Source organism: Trichoderma camerunense, assembly GCF_050948025.1.
Source record: "Trichoderma camerunense strain CBS 138272 chromosome Unknown V8C40scaffold_11, whole genome shotgun sequence".
NCBI classification, from domain to species: Eukaryota; Fungi; Ascomycota; class Sordariomycetes; order Hypocreales; family Hypocreaceae; genus Trichoderma; species Trichoderma camerunense.
In genome coordinates this window covers 1,190,535-1,216,718 of record NW_028145359.1, presented here as the reverse complement: position 1 = coordinate 1,216,718, position 26,184 = coordinate 1,190,535, and the positions used below count along the sequence as shown (strand labels likewise).

Here is a 26,184-nt window from a genome sequence, read left to right as displayed (position 1 = left end):
AAATATCTCGAACAGACCCTGTCACAGTCGCTGGCCATGATCACAACATCCAAGTGCTCCTTCATAATCAGTTTGCTACAAGATGTGGTGAGATTCCAAAGACGCGCATGATGCTCACTGTTGGTATTGCTATATTGATACCGACGAGATAAGCATCCCATTCTAACACTAGATGTAGATTACTCCAGTAACGTCTGCACCAATTGACACTCTCCCTTGTATGTGAGCGGAACTCACCCACGATCGGACTTTACTGACCAGCTGAGTGATTGAAAATGAAGATGCCTCCCCCGGTCCTGCCCACAGCGCCCATGTCTCGGAGATATTCGACCACCTCTTCATGTCCGCCTGCCATAGCCCCCTGGATCGGCGTCTGGCCTCTGCGGTTGTAGCTTGAATTGACGTCCGCCCCGACATCAACAAGCTTTTTCACAATCTCAATGTATCCCTTCTCAGCAGCTGCGTGTAAAGCTGTTCCATCGCCATCGTATCCTCCGCCAGACGCCTGCACATCTGCTCCGGACTTGAGCAGCAGGTCTACAATTTCCGGGCTCCCTTGCAAGCATGCTCCCTGAAGAGCCGTGATGCCTTTGTACCTAGCCGATGGGGCATTTACCTGTGCTCCATTTTCCAGCAGCAGCTGCACGACTGCCACAAACCCGCCCCTAGATGCCGCCTGTAACGCCGTGCGACCGGCGATTGGGGACGGAGGGGCATTGACCTCTGCACCGAGTTCTAACAGCAGCTTCACGATGTTAAGATGGCCGCGTTCCGATGCTCCTTGCAGTGCAGTTCTTCCATTGTATCGAGCGACGGCAAAAGTTTTAGGTACTGATTGAGCTGTTTGGTGGGTTTGCGTCAACACACGGATGCCGTGGTTCGTCGCCGGACTCATGTTGATCTCGGAGCCCGCGGCCAGGAGCATTCGCACAACGTTTTCATTCCCTTGCCCACAGGCAATCTGGAGGCCAGTGCGCTGGAAGTTGTTCCCACCACAGAAGTGGACATCTGCTCCAGCATCAAGTAAACTTCTTACTATATCTTCATGTCCTTGCATGCAGGCAGCTTGCAAGGCCGTCTGCCCATAGTAGCCACTTGGAGGATCGTTCACAGCTGAGGGGTTGGAGGCAAGGATCTCTTGAACGATCTGTAGCTCTCCACTTCTAGCGGCGAGTTGCAGGGGTGTCCAACAGTATTCATCAATGTCGTCGGTGGGCAATGAGGGATCCCACGCTGCGTCCAGCGGCGACAAGAGTATTTGGTGTTGTGGTTGCGCCACCAATGGAGACTCAACATTTGTTTCAGTCATCTTGATATCGCGGATAGTTTGCCAGAAGACTGAGAAGAAGACAAGACTTTGCGTCGCAAGAGTTTGGCCAGAAGGAAGAAAAATTGATCACGAGCTGGCTCATTGAGTTAGTTGAGTTATCCGACAATCCCCTCTCTTTATTACCACGTGCACTGATGAATCCTTCGGTATATTGTAAGCGGCTTATCGTTTGCATCATTGCGCGCCTTTGCTATGATGCCCGCGCCTTTTCCTTGTAGCCACGGACGCCCAACTAGATGATGCATGCACAACACAACAACGATGATCGCTGGGGCGCATTTATTCAAGCCTTGTTGCGCATGAAATAGAAAACGTTCTGGGACTGACCAGCATATTGATCCTTGAGTTTGCTTTGTAGCATCTGTCATTTATTGAGATTTCTCACTCCAAGTACGGATGCTGATATAGTCATTGTGCTTTACGAGCTTTATCACTAGCAAATTTCTATAATATGTGCTCTTTATTGGAGTAAATGATACTAAGGTAGGCAATCCGGCAGTGTGCTAACGCAATCTGTAGTTCGTCGACATGCAATCTGTAGTACGTCGACAGGATATATTAGGACTCAACTAGAGCAATCAAGAAGAAGAGGGGGAAAAACTCTCTTTACCCCTGTATAACCGGAGAAAAAAATGTTGTCAATTGGATCTTAAGCTCGCGCCAAATCAGTGTCTGCTTGTGTCTATAGATGCAAGTATGCGTTTCCACCATGCCGCTCTCCCAGCGTCACAAATTGCCTCCCAAACTCTATTGCTTCACCCCCCTGGCAATGAAAAATGGCTTAAACTTGGATGTCTGGCAAGTACCATGCTGAGGGACATTGGAAACATTCGGCGTGGTGTCGGGGTATAATTTGTAGTCAAAGCTTTCAGGAGTGAAGCCAGCTTCGGCCAGAAGAGCCTTCATGTCTTCAGGCTCAAATCCCCCATGTTTAGAAATTGTGTGATGAGATGAAACTGCGCCATGAGAGTGGCCGTGAGAGTGGTTGTGGGCATGATCGTGGACCTGAGCCTCTGGTGCCAAGTCAACGACGACCAAGACACCACCGCTGCGCAGCCGTTCGTAGAGGCCGGATATAACGCCGGCTTGGTCACCCATGTGATGAAGGGCCATGCTTATTGCGATGACATCGAAGTCGAAAAACTCTTCCGTAGCTAGCACAGTGTTTGTCGATATGGCGGGTATGGAGCCCTGGACGGCAACCATGAGGCCAGGCGGAACACCCGACTGTTGAGCCATCTCGTTGTATGCGGCCACACTGGCATCAGAGATGTCGATCCCTTTGATGACGTCGAATTGTCCCAGGAGCGCGCTCGATACCATACCGTAGCCACAAGCATAGTCGAGAAGCTTCACGGGGGGGCCGCTCTCGGATCGGCGGCGAATGCCCATCCACTGGACATTCTCGGAGAGGGCATCACCGATCTTCTTGGTGAAATTAAGCATCCATTGTGAGCCAAATATTTTGTTTCCGTGAAGGCTGTTCAGTTCAAAATTAGTTTATCGCTGAGCAATGTGGCGTCCGGACACTAACTTCCAAAACTCGCGGTTCGCTGCCGCCAGATCCTCTCTTCCTTGCTGGCGGTTTTCCATTTCGGTGAGCAATGATCATTTGTGTGTTGAATAAGGTGAATAGAGTGAAGATTTAGCCATAATATACTTAGGTAGTGAGGAAACAAAGGAGAAGAAATGTCGCGGTGAAAGTCTCCGGAAAGGGTCCGCATAAGTACGCGAGGACCAAGTAGCTTGTGGAAAGTGAGTTTTGTGTCACTTTCCTCTGCGCCGATTCAGGTTCAACAAACGATAGATTATTGGCCATTTGCATCCGAGTGTTCACAATTCTCTTGTTTTTTTACGTCAGTGCGCTGGTATTGAATACATATGCTGGTATCCCCGTTGTCGGTTGCACCGGCCACAAAGGGGATCTGCAGGAGCTGTCGCGATGAAGCAGACATGACATGATATTATTCAGCAATGTCGGTTCGAGCAGTTGTGATACTTTGAGATTTTAGTTGCAATAAGAAGATTGTGAAGAGCCTGACATTAAGTCATGAGATGTTTCGCTGTGATACGGGGAGGGCGGAGGAGAAAGGTGGATTGAAGTTTTTGGTGATACACTAGCCTAAGTATTGTAGGAAAAAATAAACTAACAACGCCCGTTTACACGAAAAGACGAAGAGTGGTTGGCATTAGATCTCCATACTTGAATGCTATAACCACATATTCATTGGAGTCCCATGAGATTCCAACATGAAAGCATATATGTAGTTTTCGCCCGCAGCTATTCACCCGCGGAAAACCCAGACATTCGTAGAAATTTGAAGCTTCTTCACAATGATCAACTCCGCTATAACATACTATAGAACGAAAAGGAAACCTGTTTATTGTCGTGAGAGAATCCGGCCCTGCCGTGTGGTGAGCTGGTGGTGAGCTGCCTACATACGCGAGGCTGTCCGGACGAACTCAGTCCTCAATGTGTCCCACCTACCATTCTGGGGCTTTTATATCCAGCGGTAGCCGTAGCATTCGATGACCATCTTCAGTTGGAGTGGGCAGTCGCCCTCCTCGGATGTTGATCTGGAGAGACTGATGGAGCATCCGTGGTGCTGCCAGTGTAGCATCACGTTCATTTCGCATGGTAACAAATTCCTTTTCTGTGATGCCGTCCTTGAGATGCTTGTTTTGCTCTCTGTGTTCGTGAACAGTCATGTATGCCCTGGGACCGCTGCGTCCTTGCGGGGGATAGTCATGGCCAGTCCAGATCTTGACATTGTCTGGCAAGCTGAGCAGCTTGCGACCTGAAGAGTAGAGACTGTTGGAGCTGCCGCCAGGAAAATCGCACCGCGCAGTGCCAATATCGGCATTAAAAACAGAATCACCACAAAAGACATTATCTGGGGGCGATAGTCAGTAATCTGGAATACGCTGTAGCCAAATGTGGCAGCATCTTACCTCCGACTTTGTATCCCATATGATCAGGCGTATGACCAGGGAGATGCATCGCCATGGCCTGTAAATCACCAATCTCAAACGTCTCGTCATCATCGAGAAGATGATCAAAGACAACCCCATATTGTTCCTCTGGAACACCATATCGCTGGCCAAAGAATTTTTGCACTTGACCAATCCGCTTGCCAATAGCAACAGATGGACTATATCCCTGCTCCTGACCTAGGCGGCGCTGCAGGTATGATGCCGCGGTGAGATGATCTGCATGGACATGGGTTTCTAATACCCAGTCGACCTTGTATCCCTTCTCCTTGACTAGGGCTAGCAATGAGTCGGCGGTACGGGTGGTTATGCTTTGGGTTGCGCGATCATAGTCCAACACCGGATCAATGATGGCAGCGATGTTTGTCGACGGGTCAGCCACAACATACTGCCATGTGCCAGTATCTTGTTCAAACACGTCATGAATGATGGGCTCCGTGGCCTTTTGAGACGCTGTGGTGGACGACATGTTTCTAAATGTGCTTAAGACTTGAGGTTTGCCCACACTAGCCGTGCTGCTTGATACTAATCCAGGGCGGAATGATGAATATCTGCGGTTTTGGCCAAGGGGACGAATGTTGCAGCTGCTGAAGCACCTGGTATGTGATAAAGGACGCGTTGCTGAAGTTGAAGTGAGATTCAATCCTGCGGCCAACTGCTTTCTGCAGGCCGGAATTCGACATCGAAGAGACATTCTGGATGTTTTATAGCCCGTGTTGTGTGATGGTTGTTGTCGCCCTCCTTGTCTTACCTTGCGTCAGCTCAAGATGGGATGCACCTCAAGAGCCCGGTAGTGACGGGGACGTGTTTAATAACCTAGAATCGAATTGCCGTGTCTGAAGCCCGAAAGCTGAGGTCATGCCACATCTCATCCGAGCTGCTCCGTGTGTTCGGCGAGTCACGCTCGAGGTCGGCGATCCTTTCAAGTATGCTTATCCCGTCAGCGCCGCCACCGAGTTCCGGCCGGAAGATGGCTCTTGGCCAGTCGCCGGATCTTGGACCACCTTCTCGGCTCGTCGCTACGGGCGGTCGGTAAATCCTCGGATCTGTTGCATTCTGGTGAAGGCCGGAAGTCGGGGATTGGAGACGGCTCGCGGTGGTTAGTCGATGGCGCGATCGGTGATTATTCATCCTAGTTCTGCAGAGCTTTTGTTGAAGCTTGAGTTTTAAGTTTCTTGGATACTTTTCTTTCTTACAGGGCTTATTCTCATCTTGTTTTCTTCTCTGGGTAGTTTGCTTTTCTTCTCTTTGCCTACTCTCTTCCGGGGTGGTTTTACTTCTTCATCTTCATCATGTTCCAAGCACGTTCAGTGTCTCTAGCTTGCCGAGCTGCGAGCCGTCCCGCGAGCTCTGGCCTCACTTCTCGGAGCTTCGCAACTGTTTCCAATGTCTCTCCTGGACGCAGTCATCGAGTTGTTGTAATTGGAGGCGGTGCGGCTGGCCTGGATATTGGCCATAAGCTCCTCCGATCTGGCAAATTCTCCCAGGATGACATTGCTGTTGTTGATCCCGCAACGTGGCACCATTACCAGCCTGGGTGGACCCTTGTGGGCGGTGGTCTCAAGAACAAGGAGGAGCTGAGAAGGCCTCTAAACAGCCTTGTCGACCCCAAGTTCAAATTCTATAACGACAGTGTTGCTAGTTTCTCACCTGAGGATAACTCAATTACACTGGGCAAGGGCGACAAAGTCAGCTATGAGCAGCTGGTTGTTGTCCCTGGTATTGAGATCAACTATGGTAGCGTCAAAGGCCTCTCCGAGGCTCTGGCGGACTCAAGAAGTTCCGTCTCAACCATTTACAACTACGACACGTGCGACAAGGCATATGACACTATCCAGAGACTTCAGAAGGGCACTGCCATTTTCACTCAGCCTGCAGGCCCCATCAAGTGCGCAGGCGCCCCTCAAAAGATCTTGTGGCTCGCTCTGGATTACTGGAAGCGCGCTGGACTGTATGACCCCAGCAATCCCTCCGGCTCTGCCATCCAAATCAGCTTTGCCACCGGAATGCCCGTGATGTTCGGCGTTGCCAAGTACAACGCCGCGCTAGAGCAGCTCCGTAAGGAGAGGGGAGTTGAGGGATTATTCCAACACGATCTAGTTGCTATCGACGGCAACAAGGCCACTTTTGCTCTGCCGGATGGAAAGGAGGCCGTCACAAAGCAGTTTGACCTTTTGCACGTTGTGCCTAAAATGGGTCCTCATGCCTTTGTTAAGAACAGTGCTCTGGCGAACGAGGCTGGCTATGTTGATGTTGATGACGGCACAACTCGCCACAAGAAATACCCAAATGTCTGGTCCGCCGGCGACGCATCCAGTCTTCCGACATCCAAGACTGCGGCCGCCATTACTTCGCAGACACCCATTCTAGTTCAAAACCTGTTGCAAACTATGGAGGGCAAAGCCGCCGAAGCAACTTATGATGGATATGCCTCGTGTCCTCTTACGACAGAGTACGGCAAGGTCCTTCTTGCTGAGTTCAAGTATGGAGGAGTACCAAAGGAGACTTTTGGCGACTGGTTTGGTATTGACCAGGCAGTCCCTCGGAGATCCTTTTACTATCTGAAGAAGCACTTTTTCCCATGGGTTTACTATAACCACATGGTGAAGGGAACCTGGGGAGGACCGAAAGGCTGGTCCAACTAGGTAACCAGCTTCTTGTATAAGACACAAATTGTATTCTAGGTCATTTAAAAGCACTGCATTTACAAATTGACAACGATTTAGCCGTTTGTATTTGTCCCAACTCAGAATGTCCTTTTCTTAGCGCTATGCTAATCTGTCAGCTGTTTGGGTAAGCAAACAGCCACAAGAAAAAATGTCAAGGTTGAGATCACTCGAATATGGCTAAAAATAATTTAATTTCCTTACCAGAGCGCAGAAGGATTCAAGGCCTGTCCATTTTCTCAGGCTCAAGGACTATTGCATGAAATTTGAATTGTAAAATGAATGCCGACCGAGCTAACGCATGGTGGGTTCTACGAAAACTCATAACCCGATGAATACGATACTCAGCCTCTCATTGCCGATAAGTGACAAAACAACGGATCACGAGGGTGCTAGGCAGGAAATTCTTTAAATTCAGCGTCATTGTCTTCTATGTCGAAGGTAAATCATTCTTCATCACTTCTCAAAACACAGTTCAAATTAATTCCTGCGGTCCAAAGACCTACTGCTTAGCGATCAGTAACCTCACTAGACTGTCGACATCAAAACACCCCTATTATTTGCTTAATACTAAAATGGCTTTAAATAATCCAACTATTGGTCAGGAGTACGACGAAACCAAGGGAGATGAAGAACACATTCTTCTTTTGCCAGGAGGCAGACAGCTGGCCTACACTTACAACGGTCCCACCACTTCCCGAAGTGTCGTCATATTCTTCGTCGGAATTATGAGTGTCGGCACATCTGCTCACGTCCCTGAGCCATTCCGTGAGAAAGAGGCTCTTTGGATCTCCCCAACACTCTCTGGCATGGGAAATTCGAGCAATCGCGATCCCTCAGTGCCCTACCATATCACTTTAGTTAACGATATAAATGCACTTCTGAATCACTTTTATCCCACCGGAGACTTCGATGCTCTATATCTTGCAGGTGGTTCATACGGCACTGTTCAAGCGCAAATGCTGTACGGGGCACCATATGAGCTCTTTCCCTTCGGTCGAAAAATTGTCGGCTGTCTTTTACTCAGCGGCTTCTCTCCGCTCAAGTACCATACAGGATACGCAAAAAAAATTAATTGGCACAATTGGTTTTCTTTTGGGCCACCAACAAGAATTATCCCCTTCCGTTTACTGCAGCATCTATTCAAGATTGCCATCGGATCTAAGCTGCACTCTGTCGACGGCGCAACGGATTTTCTCAAAGACGCGATATTCAACAAGATGGATGACGAGGAGAAACAAATATTTGACGAATGGCTGAAAAAGAACGACTTCACAGAACATACAGTTATAAGAGAAATGGCTGTGCGCACGGTCAAATGCTGCAACAACTGGGATGGTTTCATGGAAGTGTCCGACATCATTCATTCTGACTGGGGATTTGATCCTCGTACTTTGGACGCAGAGCACTCTTCAAAGCCCGTGCTGGTTGTGGGATCTAAGAAGGATTACATCGGAGGAGGGACTAATGATTGGCTTGTAGCCAACTATAAAGGTGCGAGGCTCAAATTGTTGCCTGGAGGCCACATATCATCGTTATTTTTCATGGATGAGATATCCAAGGAGATGATTGACGATGCCTGCCGCATGTGAAAAGTATAACCGAATAAATCCAATAGGTCACTCTGCTCCAAAAACGTATGTCTTGTCCCAAACAATCTGCCACTTTCTTTCCATAGTTGTGACATATTAATACTACACCTTTGTTAAGCTTACATAAATATCCGCCGAGGAGACCGAACAGCCGGGGAGAAGCCCGGCTTCAGACGGCTAAGTTTAGCTTCAAAATCGTGATTTGCCATCTCACCGACGGTGAAGAGAAGAAGGCGTACTCCGTACTGTGTATGAAGGCTGACAAATGTGGATATACGTCACCCATCTTCTTGAGCCTGCCTACAGTTAGCCTAGTTGAGCCAGCCACAGTTGGATTTCTAGACCGTTTTTGCGAGACTAGTTCGAGGGCCGTGTAAGACGATTAGTGGCACAGACGTATTTACCCAACCAACAAGATGAAAGGGATCATGGTCAGTTGGGCATTGTTTGCGCGAAATAGCCTCTGCTAGACTCGTGGCGGGCTGATTTCGCTTTCTCGCTAACTTCTCATTTATCTAGCAAAGAGTCTCCACTTGATGTATTCACACAATGATAGTAGGCATGAAATATCCACACTGTCCCATCGGATGCGGAACTTTCCATCTCTTGCCAGCCTCGTTTTTTGATTGCCTGGGTAAATGTTCATGTCGAGATCTTGGCTATCATCTCTTGTACACACAGACCTCCAGCAAAGATGTCATTAGAAGTAGCTAATGGAAACCTGGTAGTGTGTATGGTTTTTGGGCTAAAGAGTTGAGCGTTAAGTCACTCGAACATAGGATGAATCGTCACAAGGATTGAGCAGTCATAGTATTTATATGATTTGAAATATGCGCTGGATCTAAGCGCAATATGTATTCAAGCCTGTCGTGTCAAACGAGTGTAGGCAGGTTCTATAAAAGTTTGTACAAGAATGTTTGTAATGATATATAGTTGGACAATTTATATACGGATGAAAGAAGGACCATATATAAATCTCAATAACAAAAGAACGCAACCTCTCTAAGCCATGCTTATGAGATACCTAGCTATTTATTGGCAGGTGCTGGTAGCAAGGGTCCAACCAGTGAGACGGTTGGCGACGTCAGAAGCGTAGCAAGCAGTGCTGCCCAGACCGTTGTCGAGGTTGGTGTAATCAGCAGATCCGCTGTTGTACAGACGAGAAGTGGCATAGTAGGCCTGGCTACCCTTGTTGCCAACCTTGCCCTCAGCCTGAGACAGGAGCTTCTCAAGGCCAGGGCCCTCGGAGGTGCCAGCAACACCGTCGTTGATCATGAGGCTGATGGTGGATGAGGGGCAGGGGCTGATGCCGAAGCAGGTACCGGCTCCGTTGTGGGACTGCATGAGGCCGGGGTTGGTGACACCGTTGTTGGTTGTGGGAACACGGACGCAGCCCTTGCTCTCCTGCATCATGATGGCGAGGATGAAGCGCTCATCGACACCGGTGGACTTGGCAGTAGACTTGATGGCGTTGGCGATATCCTGAATCTCGGAATCAGAGTCATCACCGACCCAGCCGTTCCAGACGCAGGACTTCTGCATGAGGGGAACGTTGGCGTCCCAGAGCTCATCCCAGGTGCCCCAGGCATCCTGAGAAGGCCAGCCAGCGGCGGAAGATCCGTCACCCTGGTAGAAAGTGTACTTGTCTGCAATGCCACGCTTGGTTGCGCTGCTGGTAGCGGGAAGGGCAGAGCCGACGGCGGCAAGGCCGGTAACAATGATGGCAATGTTGGCGAACATTTTGAAGTGTTGATTGAGATATATATGGAAGAAAAGGAGAGAATGGACTACTTGAGGCCAAGGGTATCAATGGTTGAATTTAGAAAGAAAGGAGTGTTTGAAGGAAAGTGTAGAAGTAAAGGAATGGAAGTAGAATGTCTTGATGAAGAAAAAAGAGACAGTCTGGGGGAGAGGAAAGTGCTCTCTTTTATACATGAATCCATCTCTATTGATCCCTACATTCTCCTAGAGGAAAATGTCCTCCACGCACGATCCGTGCTGGAGCAAGAAGGCAAACGCCATCTTTTAGAACAAGAAAAGAAGAAAAAAATTCTCTCAAGATGGCAAATAGAAGCGCCGAGAGGAAAACTGCAGTAACAATGAGAAGGCCGATATGCGAAGAGCGACACCGAAGGTCATGCCCCGGCATAAACCCATAAACCCCTTGGTAGCGTCGGGGGCCAATCTAAAAACGCCACCCCAAGGGTCCTTTCCCAAACGACGGTCCGGCTTGCAGCCGACTCGTTGGCAGTGGATACAAAGGATCCTTGTAGCGTGAAATCCACGTGGGATGAAAGGGGAAAATGTCGCAATCACCCGCTGTCAATTGCTATGGAATATCTGTTCATGATTCTACCGCAGCTTCTACGAGCCGTGTAAGTCAACCTTCTTCACATATCTCGCCCATAATGAACATCTCTGCTCCGAGAATTTTCCTTTGTCTGAAATTACCGACTGTTCTATCAAAATTAGCAAAAGAGAAAAACTATGCTGTGATAGAGGGGGTGTTATTCATGACATTGTATATCCAATCCATACTAGTAGCATGTCGCCAACACCCAACACTGAAATGTTCCTGAACGGGGGTTTCAGAATCCTTCTCTGTCAACCTGTGCAGTGGCGTTTAGAAGGCCACTAGAATGGACAAGTGGATGCACAACTGGCGAATCGGTGTTGGTGAATCCCACAAACCTACGCGAGGCGTCAACGTTCTCGAATTAGAGGCGCCCTCAGTCATTTGTTCCTGGCTAAATGGGCTCCCCTGATTTTTTTTTCTCCGACACCAAACCAATGGGTTATCGGTCCTGGGTCGGGAACACAAATCGGGAACACGATTCATACATTTTCATTGTGAGCGAGTCATCCATTCAACTAGAAAGGCTCTGGGGGACAATGGTCGGCGATGGCGCCTTCTAGATGGAGAAGTAGCCAGGGGAAGTCTGGCGCCTCGAACTGGAAAGACAGCTACGCCCTTCTATGGCATCACAATGACAATTACACTGTTCTTTGGAGAAGAATATTCGTAAGGTTACGCTCTAAAAAATTTCTCAGCTTACTCTGTGTGAGTTCGTATGGTTCAAGCGCCTGGATGGGATGAAAGTTTTCGGCTTATTGGCCCCGGATTGGGAGGGTCTACTCAGATTCGGGAATTTCTTACCCATACTGGGGTAGAGAGCGGACCGAAGGTGCCGGAGTAGCTAATGCAACGAGGCCCGAGGCCGTCCTCGTATTCACGAAGATCATACAGGGAACCTCGTTGTAAAGAATCTGGGGTAGGGAGCACGAAATCGACCATTGTTACAGATTCTCGGGAGATCGCGTTACTTACCGTTGTAAGACGATGCAATATCTGCTCGAACCACTTCTTTCCACTTACATCGCAACGTGTTGACGATATCACTGATTATGACAGATTATACTGGCAACACGCGCTTGACAACAATCACCAGGCATATCCGGAACTCCGACGTTGCCACAGTACATGGAAAACTTTTCCACCGCTACATCATTGCTCGCGTGACGAGATAGACCAGAACTGGCACTGATTCTTGCACAACTCCATTCACCGAGAGCAGATTTTTTGCGAGTCCTATTGAACCATTTGGCGACTTGACAGGCGCCCCCGTGGCGTTTGCCCCTGGCCAGTTTTGCCCGAACGAGAGACATCATGTCTTGCGTGCCTCCTTATTCGGCAGAACCGATTACAGTGCCAACGCCACTCGAGCAGCGTCATTCTAAGGGCGGTTATCCAGGGCGGTAAAATTGAAGTGAGGCCTCTTAAGCGCGACCAGTATGAGCGTACTGTACGGAGACTGGAAGATTTCGAAGCCATCGAGAAGACGCGAAGTAGTGAATAATCATTGCCGAATACAGTAATCCAACCCGAGAAGTTTTTCACAAAGGGCCTACAGTATGTGTTCCGTTAAATACGGTATGCGGAGCCTTTTCCAGTATTGGGCCAACCATCCGCCGTTGTTGCCTCCCATTCGCTAGTGGTGTCCCATTTTACTGATGAAAAGGCAAATTCTAGACGTTCTAAAACTTTTCTCGGAATGTCACTCAACGGCTATAACGGAATCATCCAAAACTGGAATCAAGGTGAGCAAAGGGAAAAAAGAGGCGACCAAACTTGAAGATAGGGGAACATCGGCTGCAAAGACTGGCCCGAAGTAAATCCGAATGTCTACCCAATCATATAGCAGGTTTAGGCGTCTGCAAGATATTCATTGGAATGGATTATTAATCCCAAGACGGACACAGGTATGGCATGCTGTATTTCTCTCTTCAAGGTAACCAGTTTACTTTTCTTCTTCTTCTTCTTCTTCTTTTCAGCAAAATGAATAGAAATAAAATATCTGCCGATCATTCATTCTGTTTTCTTGCATATACTGATAATTTCACTCTGAACTGCTGCCTCAGGAATGAGAACATGTGCTTATGCTCCCGCCAATCTCCCAGTATAGGGTATTAACTTTCACATTCACTAATACGCCAACCTTCATATTACGGACGTTAATACATGCAAATCCTTATCAAAAATGTCTAGATGCTGGGTTCGTGCGTCGCAACTTGCATTTCAAAGACCATGAGATGAAATCCAAAACTCCTCAGCCGCATTGCTTCATTTTTTATTGCCACTAATAGAGCCAAGACTAGGTTATGTGATTACGGCATCTACTTCTTTCGCTACTGCAGCGTTATAGAAACAGGCAACGAAATAGAGTGATTTCAGTTTCAGCGGAGATGCTAATAGCCGAGTCTACTTTATTATTTGCTTCCGTCTCATGAGATGTTTGCCTTTTTTCCTCCTCTTCTCCTCTCCTTCTCCCCCATTCTTTTGCCCTTTATTTTACCAATTGTTCAGCTGAATCAATAGTCATGGCACGCTTGCGGATTTAAGTCCGCAGCATGGTCGCCGCCCGACATCACTGACTCACAGAATCAATTGCGGACATCAGGTTGCATAAGAAACCTCCAAATAATAATCATGATGCTCCTTTCTCCGTTAACATGGAGTTATTTTGTCGTTTTCCTAAGGTCTGCGCTTCATCTTGAAGTGATCCGCATCAAGCTTATTAGAGTCCGCATCCAGAAAGAGTAAAAGCGGCTGACAGCTGACAATTTTTAACGAAAAAAGGTCTAGTGAACAGGCGGCGGCGCATTTCCAAAATACACAAACTCCGCCCCTTCTATTGTTTCTTGGGGTAATTCCCACACTTTTCAACTCATGCCGAGGCCTGATCGCTCTTCTAAGTAACACTCGATGACACAAACATGGAATCCGGAACTCATCTTAACCCCGATAATGCAGTTCAGGGGATGCGGAGGGATTGAATTATTGAATTGGTCCTTGGTCTATTGGAAGATCCCAATGACGAAATAAGGAGCATCTCTATGTATATATGGGACCCTTCCTCTTGTCTTCTAGATCTCTTGATATCGACAATTAGAAACATCTTAGTATTGTATAAGATTTTAAACAATCCGCCATGAAATCTACACTGCCGTTGTTGTCTTGGCTAGCTTTGGTCAAAGGCGCTATCGTTCATCAGCAACCGCTACCAACAGTAGACCTTGGATATCGGGTCCACCGAGCAATCTCATTCGATGTAAGACTTTAAATAGAGTTTTACGTAGCGGGAGCGTTGCTGACCATTTTTATAGGAAACCATCAAAGCTTACAACTTCACAAACATTCCCTTTGCCGAGCCTCCTCTAGGTTCTCTCAGGTTCAACGCGCCAGTTCCACCCAAAGGACGTAAATCGGGCATTCAAGATGGAAGCGTTGGCAAAGTTTGCCCCCAGGCGTTTCCCAATTGGCTGGCAATGTCCTCCGTATTCACTACAGCTTTTGCTGAGAACCAGACGTCATCATTCAACGTAACACAAACACAACAGTTGCTCTCTCAACTACCACCGCAGGCGCCAGATGGTCGGACTACAGAAGACTGTCTTGTTCTGGACGTTTTAGTTCCACAAAAGGTATTCAACGCAAAGCGCAGTAAGGCTAGCAAAGGAGCCCCGGTGTTGGTATGGATATATGTGAGTAGCATTGCTGTGTGTGACCTTTTAAAAGAGACATTAGACTGACACTTTGACTAGGGTGGTGGATATATCCTTGGGGATAAGACGATGATGGGGGTCCCGAATGGAGTCATGGCCGCAACTCAAACGAAAGGTAGCGACGGCGCCATCTGGGTTGCTATGAATTACCGTCTTGGCGCTTTTGGATTCCTTTCCGGCCCCACGTTCCTGGAGCAAGGTGGCGTCGCGAACGCTGGGCTTTTAGACCAGAGACTTGCACTTGAATGGGTTCAGAAGAATATCCACTTGTTCGGAGGAGATCCCGATAACGTAACGGTTATGGGTGTTTCTGCTGGTGGCGGATCGATCATGCACCAAATCACGGCCTATGGTGGGCAGAAGCCTGCTCCCTTCCGTCGAGCTATTCCCCAATCGGCCGGCCTTGTCCCAGTACCTGGAAATAAGAAAGCAGAGCAGGCGTTCGATGGGTTCCTCGAGCTTCTTAATGTTACGACGCTGGCTGAAGCACGGGCCTTGTCTTCGGAGAAACTGATAGCTGCGAATGCGAAGCAAGTCAGCACTGCTCCCTATGGCGGATTTGTACACGGCCCAACGGTTGACGGATCTTTTGTGCCGGGAATGCCCTCGAAGTTGTTTCTCCAAGGCTCGTATGCTAAGGACATAGAGATTATTTCCACTTTCAACGCCAATGAGGGAGTGCTGTTCACCGACCCTGCTGCCTATAACGACGAGACGCTATTCAGGAAGCAGATTCAGGACATCTTCACCACCTTGTCAAGCGACGATGCCGACTACATCTTTGAGACGCTTTACCCTACCAAATACGATGGATCTATGCCGTACATCAATTCCTTGGGGCGAGCGCAGTTAGTCATTGCCGAAGCTTCGATTTTTTGCAACCAAAACTCGATGGTCAAGGCTGCGCAAAAACAAGGCGTAGCAGCATTCGCGTTTCAAAACTCCATCTGGCCAGCAATCCATGGGTCTGACCAACGTTATCTTTTCCCTTCAGGGCCGACGACACCTGCGGACGCCCAAGTTTCGACCGTTATGTGGGATATCATTGCTGGATTTGTCAACAATGGCTCTCCAATCAAACCCCCAGTTCACGGCGCCTCTATTCCTGCGTATGGGAAGAGTGACTCTATTTTGAACTTGCTGGATAATGCTTACTCGGTTATTCGCGACCCAACGACAAACGCAAGATGCGATTGGTGGCAAAAGGCCCTGTACTACTGATCGATCTTTTATGCTTATGCTGGAGTAGATATCCAGCATCCTATTTACTCCAGTGCCAAGTGCCAAAACAAGAAGGAAGCGCCTTTTGTCTGACATGCATTGGATCACGGCAAAAGAGAGTTGGATATGAGCTCGGCATCATTTAATAGCTGGGTAGACATTCACAGTCTGGAAGCTTCCCTTTCTTCTGAGGCACCTACACCTAGCGCAGTAGAAAAGAGTGTATTTGTACTTTTTACTTTGTATTTCATGATTTTTCTTGTTTGGTTTACTATAGATCTAAGCTTAGGGTAGCGGTGAATTAATATGTCTTTTTATGCACAAGGCTGCGAACCACTTTATCTAACCTCAGAATCATCGACAAGAAAGAGAGCTAACCTCTCCTTTTCCCGCCTCGGCAACTCGTCTATGTCTAATGATGACGCCCCACGTAATTGAAGTTCGAGATCTCTCAGTTCTTGTAAGAATCCCGGATTTGGCGATGCCTGTGGACGAGCCCGAACAATCTGACCCAGCGCCGCTCTCAATGACATGTTGTGATGCTTTATAAAATATGCCGTAACCACTGCTGGAGAGCGTGATATTCCGGCAGAGCAGTGTACCAAGATTCTTCCCGAGCCATTGTTTGACTGCAGCGCCGTCTCAATGATGTCGCAGGCAGTGTCACAAATCTTGGCAATTGACGAAGATGGAGAGTCGGTGATGCTTACGCGGTCGTAAACAACTCCTGGGACCTTACTTGACGGGCTAGCGCCAATGCTCAAGACATGCGATATTGAGTTTGCTTGCAGCAATTGGACAGATGAGGCTGCAGAGACCGGCCCGATAAAAATAGATGGAGGGAACACGAGTGAAGTGGAGTTGTGTTTCTCTCGCTTGCCCATCTCGAGAAGTTACCAGGCAACACGAAAGAGGACAATCATCATTGCCGATTGTGGTGAAATGTCGGGGCTCAAAACGAGGCAAAGGCTCAAGCTCAGCATCCGGCGTGCAACGCATTCAAAATAGTACCAGAGACAACATGTACATGCATGCAAAGCCGTGGATAGCCGGTAGCCTTCTGCTTTCACTCTTTCACTCTTTAAGAAACCAAATTGAGTAACAGGTGCGTTTCACGACTCGGAGATTCTCAAATCTGCAAATGAGTATGCTTATTCCGGAATTGAGCTGGCATTCACCGATGTTCTCTGCCTACAACCTAGTCTGAGGCGGCGAAAGGCTACCATGGTCCAATCATCATCAAGCTAGAACTGGATCCAAGGGCTAGCAATGCCACGGAAATATGTCCGGACTTTAAACAGTAATTATGCCTCACCGTCTTTGACTAGATTTGAACTAAACTCTTGATGTAACATCCGTCCAGAGGCTGACAGGCGGGAAGGAGTTCTTTGAACTCCACCGAAGGATTCTGTCACCCTGCGGATGTAGCGGCCAAGCCGGCTTCTCATCTTGGCATGGAGATCATGGTCAGGGGCCCCAACAGAGCGTTCGCTGGCTGTTCTCAAAGGAAGCTGACTCGCAGCTTGTTTTCCGTGAGCCTAGGCCAGAAACACATTAATCAACATGCAACAGGCTACTCCCCCACTTCGGAGTCGACTTAAATCTATGGAAGAGTTATCTGATGAATCGCATGAAACTTAATATACGCTAGTTGGTCCTATCTACTAATAGGGGAACACCTGCGCTCTTAGTAGGGAGTCTATGACATTTCCGTGTCGGAAAAGGCGAATCATGAATCCAGAGAGCTTGCTGCTTCACTTGTTGTGTGTCCGTAATATCCCGTACACCAACTGTTATGCATGCATGCACGGCCTCTGAACAGGCTGCTCGTGAATGTTTCTTCTTTTGCACTGCCTATGCAGAGCTGGTTCGATGAAATAGTAAGAACGGAAACCCATTTTAGCTGACTGCAGCATTTCCTAGCCAATCATTTCAATCCTAGACATGAGGCTACAGCTACCATGTATGCATACAACCTTGGGCTCGTATTACCACAACAACATAAGGTAGCATTTGGCTCATACCACCTTGTTTTTGTAACTTCCAACCATAGCTTAGCTCTGGGCTTCCATTGCTTGGTTCTCTCGCTTTACAATGTGCGTGGTGGTACAAATATGCAGCGGATCGGAACCGAGTAGTTAGCCAGGGGCGCAGAATCTGGGGGTTGGAAAATCCACAAATCATCGTCGCCCGGAAGCATCCACGCTCTCCGTCTCCATTTCCTAAACAAGAAGCTGAAGCACTCAAGAGCCAGCCACGTCAGAATAGTGGCTCTACAACGCTTTGTTCCAGGACTTCTTCTTTTTCTTTACGTATCATTGCAGGAAACTCGTCGCTAGTGCAAGGAGAAACTATGCTATCGGTCCGTCGATCCAATGACGGGGTACCGGGATCCGGTTGTCGTACTATGCGACTTCCACTTCGATGGAATCAGGAGATGGCCTGAGATCAAAGACGCAACTGAGGATAGATAAAAGGCGCTTGCCGATCACTCTCGTTTCTTTTCTGGCTCTTCCATATCCCAAATCACTTGTACTCAATCATCCTCAGCAGCTTGATCAAAACCGCCACCATGAAGTCCGTCGCCGCCATCATCACCACCGCCGTCCTCACCGGCTTCAGCCAGGCTTGCTCAACTCCCGGCAACTACATCGTTACCTTCTACGGATACCCCGACAACTCTCCTGTAAATCTGACCTTGTGATCCTATATTTACGTCTGTCTAATACTCTTATAGCCCGGTCCCGCCACTGCTCATAACTGCGGAGGCCGCAACGGCGTGGCTGGTGGTACCGGAACCTACGCCGACCCTATCACCATCGCCACTGCTCCTGGCGAGCTGAACAACTGCGAGATTGTTTACCTTCCTCTGTTGACCAAGTATGGTCGTGTTGAGGACACCTGCGAGCAGTGCACCACCGACTGGAACAACGGCCAGCCTCACATTGATATCTGGACTGGCTCCAACTCCGTCAACGGTGGTAACAACCAGATCAACTGCGAGGACAACCTTACTTTCGGTGGTCGCTACTCCATCGTCCGCAACCCTCCCACCAACTACGGTGTTGACAGTATGTTTCTCACTCGTGTTCCCTTCAATTGCTAAATTGACTAACTGTTCTGCTAGCCACCCCTCTCTTTGTTCCTCCCAACACCTGCAACACCAACCACGTCTACCCCAGCAACCCTGCTCACTGCTAAATTAGCACTCAGCAGACTTGTATATAGCTACGGGTTTTCACTTTCGCCTGATAATGATTAGCTATCCTTGGTTGACTCCTGCAGCGAGTTTGCTTTGAGAGATGCTTGAACGTATATAGCCGATTGATGATTCTTGTAAATAAAATGGATTATGATCTCCTACACTTTAAATTCCTCGTAAATATTTTCCAGGACTTGATGCAATTGAACTATCCTCATTTATCCCCATCAGGTGTGCTGGCGAGTGAATCGTAGTAGAGATCTATCCTTGTTTTGGGCACACTCTTTGACTGATTTGCAAGAATTGTATCCAAAGCCTTGACGAGAGTATCTTCTAATGATGTAAATCCTTCGTCCTTGCCCATCTTCTTTAGCACTTCGATACTGCGCTCATTGTCCACTTCGCCGGCGTCCACAGCTGGCTCATCAACTGACTTCAGCTTTACTCTGTCTGGATACCGCCGATGAAGAATCTCAAGAATCTGCGTCCACGAATATTTTCCTGCAAATGCCAGCAAACGTTCGCCATTCACATCATCGAGTGTTAAGGCTCCCAAGTGCAGCAGTGCCGTATCCTCAACGTCAACGTACCACTGAGGTGGTAAAATGGACGGCGCGGCAGGATAACCTTTAACGGCGGCATCAATCACCGCCGAAGTACTTCGATAGCTCATGTTCTCGGGGGATATGGTGGTGCCAAAGTTCACATTCGGCACAACTGTGTTGAAGGAGAAAGCAGGCTTATGTTCGCGCATCCAAGCGAATGCCTCTTGCTCACCACGGGCCTTGGAAGCTCCGTAGAGAACAATTCCATGCCAACGGGGGTTGCCTTCACCATTCCATGGATTGATCGTTTGCTCAATGGCTGCAGTGTTCCAGGTAGTTGGACCGATCTTGTAAGGAGTGCCGGTTGTGGGGAGGGCGCACGCAGCCAGAGATGATGTTATAACAACACTTTTCACGCTGGGCTCTTTTGCAGCAGCCTTTAGAAGTTGCAAATTGGATTTGATTGTGTTTTCGATGATGGCGTGGTTTTGCGGGTTCATATCCATGTCCATGGCGATATGTGCAACGCCATCCACACCCTCAATTGCCTTGTCGAAAGCATCGGGGGCATTAAGATCAGGCACCTCAATAAGTTCGAACTTGGGACCGAAATACTCCGTCATCCAGGCATTCGAGGCGACAGAGCGGACAGTGCCACGAACACGGTAGCCGCGTTGAAGGAACACTTGGACAGTGACGCTCCCAATGTAGCCGCTAGCCCCGGTAACGAGAATTAGGCCTCCGGGAGGAACTGAAGCCATTGTTGGATTCGAATTGATACGATATGTGAAAGATTCTCATGTAAGCGATGGAGATGAGATCAAGATAATGGGAACGACAGCAACCGATGCATCTTATATACACATAATGGGAAATAAATTGCTCGTCGACGAGCAATCAAGGCCAAGGCGCAGCAGCATACTCCTTGATTGCGTGAAAGAGAAACTTCTACACTGACACTCCTCCTTGGATCCATCTACTCGGTTGCGATACGATCTCATCTCGCAGTCGTTTTACTCGTTTACCTCATCCGGTAATCATTCGGTCCACAGTCCGACTTCCGGCCACTCAAGGCGGCTTCGCATTCCCGATTCGGAATGCGAGCAACTCGTTCAGCTCAGCCCCGCTGAGAATGGTCGAATCTAAGGCTCAGTCCGCTCCACTTGATGACTGGCTTGGCTGGGTAAAATCGTTACTCCCTTCTCAATCTCCTGGTCACCATCTCGTTCTCTCGTTCTCTCATACACGTCAATCCGACTATTTTCAGTTTCCAATGTCTAATACCACGTCACCTGCCCTCTTTGCCAACACCATCCTGGTGTCTCGGGATAAGGGCCAAGCTCCAACACTCCAAACCATCGGAGTCATGGGCCAGGCTCGCAAGAAGCGTCCCCATAACAAAAGCCGGCGAGGGTGTGTCGCATGCAAACGACGGAGGGTCAAGGTATGTCATTGCGGTGCGTCTCCGATGAATGCCATAAGACCTCTAATAGTTTAGTGTGATGAACGTGTTCCATGCTCCAGTTGTGTTAAGCGCAACATCAGCTGCCTGCCGCCGTTCCATCAACATGTTGTTCCCCCAAGTCTCTCTATACCTAGTGCCCATTTCCAGATAGACATGGATCCTCAAATAAGCCTCTTGCATCTCGAGCTATTCCATCACTGGGATAAAGAGACCCGATCAACACTCACGTTTCCCCAAATCTGGCCCGTTGTCATGCAGCGGGCTTTTAACGTAATAGCGCCTCATCCGGGGCAGCAAGGCCTATGCTAACTTAATATAGGAGGATTTTATCATGTCCGCCATCTTATGCGTTGCCGCTATGCATCTCACAAGCCTTTGCCCGCAGAGCACAAAGTACTCGCATGCGTCAATGCAGCTTATGGCCAAGACAGTCCAGCTCTTTCGGAAAAATCTATCGCGCCCTTTCACAAAAGATAACTGCGAAGCACTAATGGGGACAGCCCTTCTCATCAACTATATATCATGGTTTGACCTTGGCTTCTTGGACGGTGAAAATGGTATCAACTCCGAAACGAGGCTGGATCTCGCCCAAGACCAGCTGTTTCTTCTTAGCCCAGGTATCGTCCAGGTATGGTTTCAGGCAATGCCTGTCTTCATCGACGAGGGAAGCGTCTTTACTCAAATGATAAACCAGAATCCAAGGCTCAGCATTGAAGAGGCCTTGGTCGGACGAGGTGAGGATCCAGCACTCTTTGTAGAGCCGTTTATGAAAATCTGGGACGATCCGCGCTATCAGACCTGGGGCTGCACAGCAACTGAGACAACCGTCTGTGGACCTACGTCTTATGCTTGGCGTCTTCTCGGTGGGCTGGAGACGGAACTGTCATGTCGTAGTTCTATGCTTCGTGCGCCGCTGCCATCATCGGAAGGTCGTGATGAAAAGAAAAAACTGGTTTACATCAGGGACGCTGTCATAAGAATTACTACTAATTATACTTCGGTCGACGAACCTGATACATCACTCACCATAGAATCTCAGTCGGCTCGCTCATCTTTCGAAAACATCATACGCCGCATGTCACCTCTTTTGTGCTGCGCATCTCTCAAAACGGCGCCAGAGACACCAACACACTCCGGCATTATGCCTCAAGATGCGGATATTGAGCAGTGGTTCTATGGATTTCCGATTCTCTGTTGTGGACCATTTGCTAAACTAATGATGAGGGGGGACTCACGGGCTCTCGCCTTTCTCTTTCACTTTTATCGCGCTGCACGTATATTGCTAGCACCAAAAAGATGTTGGTGGGCGTCTGCCAGGAGCGGTATCATGGAGCAGCTGATATTAACGGAGCTAAAGTCACGTCGACTTGATGCGTGCTTGCGGAGTTAGGGCTACGGAAGGAGTTAATTGTAACTGGGTCTGTTTGTTATATGTCAGCGTCACGCTGGTCTTTTAGCTGCTAGTCACAGGTTGAGCCGTCGTCTTTGCAGGCCAAGAAACTGCATTTAGGCTATCAGCATGAGCAGGCCGGATATGAAATTGCAGGCTTGGTAGGAGGAGGGGGTGTGGATAACTATTTCCTTGTAATAAATTATTAGATTTAATGGCTCGAGCGCTTTAATGCGAGATATCACCAACTAGAATTCTGAAAGAGGGTCCCAGTCACAGGCCTTGGTGACTCATGTATAAGATGGGGACGATATATTCAGGAAACTAAGCTTTTGAGAGGCTAGACCGAACTTAAAGTAAGTACTTATGCTTAATGAAATAGTTATACCTTGGCTACGGGGATAATTTCATCTCCTCATTCATGAGAACATGCATTTGGTTTCACAATCTCAGCGTCTTCGTTATATGCCATGTATTCTATATTTTCTCTATGGTATTTAAGCAAACTAGCAACGCTTATTCATCTCCCTTCGCCGCACAAAAGCACCTGTCTCTTCATCTTTTGCCGATAGTAAATCCGCTACCCGAGTGAATCTTGGACATGTGGCCCTCATTTTTACCACTCATTCACCAGGACGTATCGGAATCTAGGCTTGCCTGCGTCCAAGTCGACAATAGCCTGGTTGGCATCGCTCATAGGTCGCAGTTCCACCCATGGCTTGATTTGCTTATCAGCGGCGAGCTGCATCATTTCGCGAATCTCACCAGGGCTGCCGATGCCTGAGCCGGTGAGGTTCTTGCGGCCGGCAATCAGGGCGAAAGGTCGGAGAGGAACGGGGTTCTCTGGAGCGCCAACCTGAACGAGCGTTCCGTTAAGCTTGAGGAGTTGCAGGTACTCGTTTAGAGGCATCTAGTAGTCGCAAAAGTCAGCACCGAAAAAGGATAACACGCAGGGGAACTGTGTTACGTACATCCTCAGAAGAAGCGGTTGAGATGATAAGGTCAAAGCGCTCCTTGTTGTTCTTAACCCAATCTTTGTCATCGCTCGTCGCAATGTAGTCGTCGCATCCCAAGTTGATAGCATCAGCCCTCTTGCTTTCTCTCCTGGAGATTCCGACAACTTCATCGACGCCAAAAGCCTTGGCGAACAACACAGCAAAGTGGCCGAGACCACCGACACCGACAATGCCGACCTTCTTGCCAGGACCGGCGCCGTGGAACTTGAGTGGTGAGTAAACAGTGATGCCTCCGCACATCAGAGGGGCAGCAAACTCGGGGGCAACGCCCTTAGGGATCTTGACGACGAAGTGAGAAGGAGCTCGGTGGTACAAAGCGTGGCCACCATATGCCTTGCCGTTGTTGCGATGTCTGGAATTGTAGGTGTTGACGTTGCCGGCGCAGTACTGCTCAAGGCCCGCATCGCAGGTTGAGCAAGGTCCGTCACGGCCAAGGCAAGAATCACTCTGAGCACCAACGCCAACAATATCGCCAACCTTGATATCGCCCTCAGCCTTGGAGCCTACTCGAACTGCAACTCCGACGATTTCGTGCCCAACAACGCAGGGGTACTCGGTAGCGCCCTAAAGATGTCTCGAGTCAGTATGCCTACTCGGGTGGAAGGTCATGTGGAGAACATTTGAGGACTCAACCCACCCATCCTGATCGCAAAGTGTGCAAGTCTGAACCACAGATACCAGAGTGAGTGACTTTGATGTCAACATCAGTCTCTTCCCACTCCTTTGGCAGGAACTCCCTCCAAACCATGTTGCCCTTGCAGGAATTGGCATCATCTCCCATCCACCCCTCGAATTTGTAGTCGGTCGACATTTTAGTAGTGAAAGATGTTTGTTAGTTTGGATATTTTTGTTGTTGTTCTTATTAAAAGCTGTGTGAAGCTAAGATCTGGATCGAGTTCAAAGACAACTGGCAGTGAGCTGCTCTTTATACATTGGATCTCCTCATATCTTCTATGCTTCCGTATGCTTCTATTATGTCATAGGGACCCCCAGCATCAATAAACTGGATATGCGATCCCACCTTACAAGTTTCAAACTATAGTACTTTCGCACCAGGCTGTATCTTGTCGAACTGTGGGTGATTGGCCGATGATACTCGATTCATTTTTTGATGACACCCACACTTGAAGGCCACCCTTCCCACATGGTGTTAAAGCCATAGCCACAAGGGCAAAGTCCACCAGTTTTGGAAGTTGATTAGTAAAGGTGGTAAATCCGACAAACATATACTGTCCCATTCCGTTGATTGGTTGCCGCACTGCTCTGTGGCTGGTCGGCGATTGTGAAAAATTTTCGGACTTTCAAGGCTAAAGTTGCGTCTTCGACTTCGGGCCTACGTAACCATGTGCCAATCTGAGTTATACACCGTTAGAGGCCTAGTTTCTAAGCTCTCGCGATTACGACGGAAATTGTGATCTGGAGTTAACAACCGGGGCCGTGGCAAGAGACATTCCCCGATTGGCAGGTTGTGGTTCAACAGAGACTCCACCAATGTGCAATTCGAGCAAAGTACGATATGTTCCGCGGGTGCCTATGATACTGCGTTTTACCAGCTATCAAGCGTTAGTTTTGAATACTCGCATGAGATGCAATATCATTAATTGGAGGCTCTTAAAAAGTCTCAAGAATGTATAATTATCTTAAATTTGCAGCATTTGGAACTCAAGCATACTGCGCTTCTAGCTCGGATTTAACGACGGTCCCAGACCCCAGTGCAACTACCCCAATTATTGCGTGCCTGTTGATAGTAGGCCACTGGTCTAGCTTCGCAAGGCCAGACTGAGATAAAAGTTGACAAAGACTCAACGAAAGTAGACGGTAAAGCCGAGATCCACACTAGACAAAGATGCGGTCTGCCACCCTCAAGATGATCCATGAGTTGATGGATTATTATCATCGATCTGCTATTATCGCCACTTTCTAGTACTTTGCTATTTTCTTCTAGCAACTGCCACTATAGCTATTTACCTCGAGTTTCTAGAATTATCAGCAACTACTGAATGAATATGTACTTTGATCCCGCAGATTGTAGCAGAGTGGAAAGGCTTCATCTACAAAGATAAAAATCCTGGCCAAGTAGATGATACGTCGGCAAACTCGGTTTGGCGATGAGGGTCCAGGGTTGCGGACTTGGCGGGGCGGTTGTCTTCTCATCGCTGGAGCCGGGACAAATCATTCCACCGTCCCAGTAATCGTTAAATCCACATGAGCAGACACCAGGTGTTCGCATAAGTCCGCACCCTTGACATGGAAAAGACAAACACCCGGTTTTAATAAGTGATGAGTGAGTAGTCAAGAGGCGGGAATAACAAGACATTTCCGAAACAATCAACAACGCATGCAAGCCAATTGATCCTTCATCAGACTATAATAAAGTAGAAATTTCTTCTCTCATAGGCGAGCATATGTATGAGTTGACAGTGCTGGTGAAGGACCTCATCCTAATTGCCAATCTCAGACTGCATGCCCATCCTTACTTTACAACAGGTTAGATCTACCTTCACTGATAGATGTCTCATGCATTTGCCTATATCCTCGAGCGACGGACAACATCCATGGAGTTTTGAAGGAGAATGCCCGAAATACTATACAAAGGGAGTATCATTTAATCCAGAGAATACTGGATGATTAGAAGAAATTGCCCTCAACTAGCAGCTCTCGCCATTGGACACGACGGCTCGTTGAGCCATGGACACAGTCCGT

General features: G+C 48.3%; 12 protein-coding genes across 12 annotated transcripts; 5 read left to right on the top strand and 7 right to left on the bottom strand.

The window, feature by feature from the left end:
* Positions 1-16: 16 nt before the first annotated feature.
* Positions 17-1,414, bottom strand: V8C40DRAFT_248425 (ankyrin repeat domain-containing protein). Its single transcript, XM_083216537.1, has one exon. It carries the CDS (start codon positions 1,307-1,309, stop codon positions 251-253), a length of 1,059 nt encoding a protein of 352 aa, XP_083072272.1. The 5' UTR covers positions 1,310-1,414; the 3' UTR covers positions 17-250.
* A 534-nt stretch (positions 1,415-1,948) lies between these two features.
* On the bottom strand, positions 1,949-2,923 carry V8C40DRAFT_280217 (class I SAM-dependent methyltransferase; the record flags this gene model as incomplete). The annotated part of the gene is made up of 2 exons (XM_083221365.1): positions 1,949-2,810; positions 2,865-2,923. The coding sequence occupies 2 exons, from the start codon at positions 2,921-2,923 to the stop codon at positions 2,078-2,080; spliced, it is 792 nt and encodes a 263-aa protein (XP_083072271.1). The 3' UTR covers positions 1,949-2,077.
* Positions 2,924-3,814: 891 nt separating this feature from the next.
* V8C40DRAFT_275566 (beta-lactamase-like protein) lies at positions 3,815-4,790 on the bottom strand (the record flags this gene model as incomplete). The annotated part of the gene is made up of 2 exons (XM_083220731.1): positions 3,815-4,224; positions 4,283-4,790. 2 exons carry the CDS (start codon positions 4,788-4,790, stop codon positions 3,815-3,817), a joined length of 918 nt encoding a protein of 305 aa, XP_083072270.1.
* Positions 4,791-5,446: 656 nt separating this feature from the next.
* On the top strand, positions 5,447-7,442 carry V8C40DRAFT_38553 (uncharacterized protein). The gene has a single exon (XM_083222922.1). The coding sequence runs from the start codon at positions 5,614-5,616 to the stop codon at positions 6,964-6,966; it is 1,353 nt and encodes a 450-aa protein (XP_083072269.1). The 5' UTR covers positions 5,447-5,613; the 3' UTR covers positions 6,967-7,442.
* Positions 7,443-7,562: 120 nt separating this feature from the next.
* Positions 7,563-8,579, top strand: V8C40DRAFT_275564 (Alpha/Beta hydrolase protein; the record flags this gene model as incomplete). The annotated part of the gene is made up of 1 exon (XM_083220730.1): positions 7,563-8,579. The coding sequence occupies one exon, from the start codon at positions 7,563-7,565 to the stop codon at positions 8,577-8,579; it is 1,017 nt and encodes a 338-aa protein (XP_083072268.1).
* Positions 8,580-9,611: 1,032 nt separating this feature from the next.
* Positions 9,612-10,319, bottom strand: V8C40DRAFT_275563 (uncharacterized protein; the record flags this gene model as incomplete). The annotated part of the gene is made up of 1 exon (XM_083220729.1): positions 9,612-10,319. One exon carries the CDS (start codon positions 10,317-10,319, stop codon positions 9,612-9,614), a length of 708 nt encoding a protein of 235 aa, XP_083072267.1.
* A 3,350-nt stretch (positions 10,320-13,669) lies between these two features.
* V8C40DRAFT_280209 (alpha/beta-hydrolase) lies at positions 13,670-16,128 on the top strand. Its single transcript, XM_083221364.1, has 3 exons — positions 13,670-14,188; positions 14,244-14,621; positions 14,682-16,128. Exons 1-3 carry the CDS (start codon positions 14,069-14,071, stop codon positions 15,861-15,863), a joined length of 1,680 nt encoding a protein of 559 aa, XP_083072266.1. The 5' UTR covers positions 13,670-14,068; the 3' UTR covers positions 15,864-16,128.
* Positions 16,129-16,159: 31 nt separating this feature from the next.
* V8C40DRAFT_248415 (dual specificity protein phosphatase family protein) lies at positions 16,160-17,016 on the bottom strand. Its single transcript, XM_083216536.1, has one exon. The coding sequence runs from the start codon at positions 16,745-16,747 to the stop codon at positions 16,202-16,204; it is 546 nt and encodes a 181-aa protein (XP_083072265.1). The 5' UTR covers positions 16,748-17,016; the 3' UTR covers positions 16,160-16,201.
* Positions 17,017-18,326: 1,310 nt separating this feature from the next.
* V8C40DRAFT_248413 (uncharacterized protein) lies at positions 18,327-19,210 on the top strand. The gene is made up of 3 exons (XM_083216535.1): positions 18,327-18,549; positions 18,601-18,934; positions 18,991-19,210. The coding sequence occupies exons 1-3, from the start codon at positions 18,436-18,438 to the stop codon at positions 19,062-19,064; spliced, it is 522 nt and encodes a 173-aa protein (XP_083072264.1). The 5' UTR covers positions 18,327-18,435; the 3' UTR covers positions 19,065-19,210.
* A 69-nt stretch (positions 19,211-19,279) lies between these two features.
* On the bottom strand, positions 19,280-20,371 carry V8C40DRAFT_275561 (uncharacterized protein; the record flags this gene model as incomplete). The annotated part of the gene is made up of 2 exons (XM_083220728.1): positions 19,280-19,893; positions 19,954-20,371. The coding sequence occupies 2 exons, from the start codon at positions 20,369-20,371 to the stop codon at positions 19,280-19,282; spliced, it is 1,032 nt and encodes a 343-aa protein (XP_083072263.1).
* Positions 20,372-20,811: 440 nt separating this feature from the next.
* On the top strand, positions 20,812-22,579 carry V8C40DRAFT_248408 (Zn(II)2Cys6 transcription factor domain-containing protein). Its single transcript, XM_083216534.1, has 3 exons — positions 20,812-21,054; positions 21,109-21,345; positions 21,395-22,579. Exons 1-3 carry the CDS (start codon positions 20,884-20,886, stop codon positions 22,463-22,465), a joined length of 1,479 nt encoding a protein of 492 aa, XP_083072262.1. The 5' UTR covers positions 20,812-20,883; the 3' UTR covers positions 22,466-22,579.
* Positions 22,580-22,922: 343 nt separating this feature from the next.
* V8C40DRAFT_248406 (NADP-dependent alcohol dehydrogenase) lies at positions 22,923-24,808 on the bottom strand. The gene is made up of 3 exons (XM_083216533.1): positions 24,119-24,808; positions 23,437-24,045; positions 22,923-23,375 (listed from the first exon to the last, which is right to left on the bottom strand). Exons 1-3 carry the CDS (start codon positions 24,290-24,292, stop codon positions 23,082-23,084), a joined length of 1,077 nt encoding a protein of 358 aa, XP_083072261.1. The 5' UTR covers positions 24,293-24,808; the 3' UTR covers positions 22,923-23,081.
* Positions 24,809-26,184: the final 1,376 nt, after the last annotated feature.

Excerpts from the sequence above, each read along its gene's own strand:
- V8C40DRAFT_248425 (XM_083216537.1), bottom strand. The coding sequence starts at position 1,309 with ATGACTGAAACAAATGTTGAGTCTCCATTGGTGGCGCAACCACAACAC.
- V8C40DRAFT_38553 (XM_083222922.1), top strand. The coding sequence starts at position 5,614 with ATGTTCCAAGCACGTTCAGTGTCTCTAGCTTGCCGAGCTGCGAGCCGT.
- V8C40DRAFT_280209 (XM_083221364.1), top strand. The coding sequence starts at position 14,069 with ATGAAATCTACACTGCCGTTGTTGTCTTGGCTAGCTTTGGTCAAAGGC. Across the intron at positions 14,189-14,243 it reads ACCGAGCAATCTCATTCGAT|GAAACCATCAAAGCTTACAA; the intron begins GTAAGACTTTAA and ends CCATTTTTATAG. Across the intron at positions 14,622-14,681 it reads CGGTGTTGGTATGGATATAT|GGTGGTGGATATATCCTTGG; the intron begins GTGAGTAGCATT and ends CACTTTGACTAG.
- V8C40DRAFT_248415 (XM_083216536.1), bottom strand. The coding sequence starts at position 16,747 with ATGGGCAAGCGAGAGAAACACAACTCCACTTCACTCGTGTTCCCTCCA.
- V8C40DRAFT_248413 (XM_083216535.1), top strand. The coding sequence starts at position 18,436 with ATGAAGTCCGTCGCCGCCATCATCACCACCGCCGTCCTCACCGGCTTC. Across the intron at positions 18,550-18,600 it reads GATACCCCGACAACTCTCCT|CCCGGTCCCGCCACTGCTCA; the intron begins GTAAATCTGACC and ends ATACTCTTATAG. Across the intron at positions 18,935-18,990 it reads CACCAACTACGGTGTTGACA|CCACCCCTCTCTTTGTTCCT; the intron begins GTATGTTTCTCA and ends CTGTTCTGCTAG.
- V8C40DRAFT_248408 (XM_083216534.1), top strand. The coding sequence starts at position 20,884 with ATGTCTAATACCACGTCACCTGCCCTCTTTGCCAACACCATCCTGGTG. Across the intron at positions 21,055-21,108 it reads GCAAACGACGGAGGGTCAAG|TGTGATGAACGTGTTCCATG; the intron begins GTATGTCATTGC and ends CTAATAGTTTAG. Across the intron at positions 21,346-21,394 it reads TCATGCAGCGGGCTTTTAAC|GAGGATTTTATCATGTCCGC; the intron begins GTAATAGCGCCT and ends AACTTAATATAG.
- V8C40DRAFT_248406 (XM_083216533.1), bottom strand. The coding sequence starts at position 24,292 with ATGTCGACCGACTACAAATTCGAGGGGTGGATGGGAGATGATGCCAAT. Across the intron at positions 24,046-24,118 it reads ACACTTTGCGATCAGGATGG|GGCGCTACCGAGTACCCCTG; the intron begins GTGGGTTGAGTC and ends AGACATCTTTAG. Across the intron at positions 23,376-23,436 it reads CAACCGCTTCTTCTGAGGAT|ATGCCTCTAAACGAGTACCT; the intron begins GTACGTAACACA and ends TGCGACTACTAG.